We start from the raw sequence: 1725 nt of genomic DNA on the forward strand, positions 1-1725 counted from the left end.
AGTATATATATCTAGGTCTGAGGAATCTGTGCGGTCGCTGGAAGCCTAGTGAGGCTTTGCCTGTGTGCGTAAAGCTCTAGCACGCGCTCAGGCCTACTATCTCAGCCTTCTGGCGTGTAGAGAAAATCCGATGCGTTGTGAGTGGATCACTAGGTGGTAGTCAGGAGTGAGGGACGGGAAAAGGAGCTAGAGTATCATTTCTCGGGAACTCGCGGGCCCGAGCGTCAGGGAAGGTTTGAGTATTGCGAACTCTGCTTGCTTCGGGCGACAGCCTTGGAGTAAGGATGGGAAGAGGGGGGTTTGGTCGTTTTCTTGTGTAGTGGCGAGAACACGAAGTTCGCACATACAGAACAAGGGACGGTTTGTTGAGGAGTCGCCTTTTCCTCTTGGACAGTACAGGCGCGCCTTTCTTATGTATAAGAATAGATACGCTTGTATGCTGTTGTTGTTTATCTGGTGTCTAGAGTATGGGAATCCGGCTTGTACCCGTGTTGAATGATGGTGATCTGAATTTTAGGCCTTCTGCATGTAGGCACAACTTCTCAGAACGACCCACGGAGTCGCCGTTGATCGCAGCGTGTATGATGGTGGAATCTCTTTTTGCTTCGTGATTGCGCTTACACAAAAAGCTTTTTTTTTTCAGAATAGGGGGAAGACAGCAGGTCAAACCTTCTCCGCGAGCGCTTTCCGATCGGTCTGTGTTCCTGCTTCATGGCCTGTGTTTCTAAGAGAAGCGGCCTCCATGCATCACCGGTAGACTTCGTGTCGCTACAGATACATACAAAAAGCACAAGGAAGTTCGGGAATCTTCCTTTTCCACATCGTAGCCGGGTTGCCCGCCCCGACAGAGGGAAACGAGTGGGCCGTTTTTTCCGGCTCGCCTCATGTTGGTGCAGGGTTGTTTCGAGGAAATCAGTGAAAGCCATTCCTACTTCCGAGAACACGTCAAAGGGATTTTTCATTTACTTCGTCTGCTATCTATTTGCTCATCTCTCTCGCCGCTGTATGACTGGCCTCTTCTCTTCTGAAGTGTTGGCATGAATCTTTTGCGGTTCACGTGCGTGAGTGAGAAACTGAGTGGGAGCATCAGTCTTTTGATGGACGTCCTTTTTTCAAGCTCTCTCTCGTCCGAAATGATGAAGGTTGTTTTCGAATAAACCCATTTATTCGAGGTCTTTCCTTAGAAATTACAGGCGCATCACGTTTGAGGCCTCTCCCCCTAGTGAAGTCCAATCTTGTCCTTTCGCGCCTAGGCGGCAGCGGGTTCAGGGCAATCCCCCGCTCTTTGAGGAAGTGCACGGGCCGGCCCGCAGGGAACGTAGCCATCCCCGTGTGTCGATGAAGAACATGAAGGGAGAAAGAAGGCTTACCAACTGTCAGATGTTGCTGCGGCGTGCAGTTGAACACAAAAGAGAACAGGTGCTGTGGAGCAAAGCTCGAGGCACAGAGAGCTAAAACAGTATAGATGTTTTTATGCTTCCCAGGATATCCGGGCGACAGCTGCATGTCAAGCTATTCTGAAGCGTCACTCCCGAGGCTCGAGGACTGACGCTCTCTTTTTGGAAAAAGAAAAAAGCCTAGATAAAGTTGTCAGTCGAGTACGCCCATGTTTTCTAAATATGTCTGAGCTAAGAGAAACGGTGGCTTCTCTCCTTCCCAATCACATTAATACTAACAACGAGTCGCAGCAGGAGGTACACCCTGCTTACGATCCACTCTTATGTC

The 1725-nt window shown here is 49.7% G+C and overlaps 1 protein-coding gene across 1 annotated transcript; it reads left to right on the plus strand.

The window, feature by feature from the left end:
* Nucleotides 1-1073, plus strand: CSUI_006287 (uncharacterized protein). The gene has a single exon (XM_068066451.1). It carries the CDS (start codon nucleotides 712-714, stop codon nucleotides 1039-1041), a length of 330 nt encoding a protein of 109 aa, XP_067921572.1. The 5' UTR covers nucleotides 1-711; the 3' UTR covers nucleotides 1042-1073.
* Nucleotides 1074-1725: the final 652 nt, after the last annotated feature.

This window comes from Cystoisospora suis, assembly GCF_002600585.1.
Source record: "Cystoisospora suis strain Wien I chromosome Unknown contig_3152, whole genome shotgun sequence".
Classification (NCBI taxonomy): Eukaryota; Apicomplexa; class Conoidasida; order Eucoccidiorida; family Sarcocystidae; genus Cystoisospora; species Cystoisospora suis.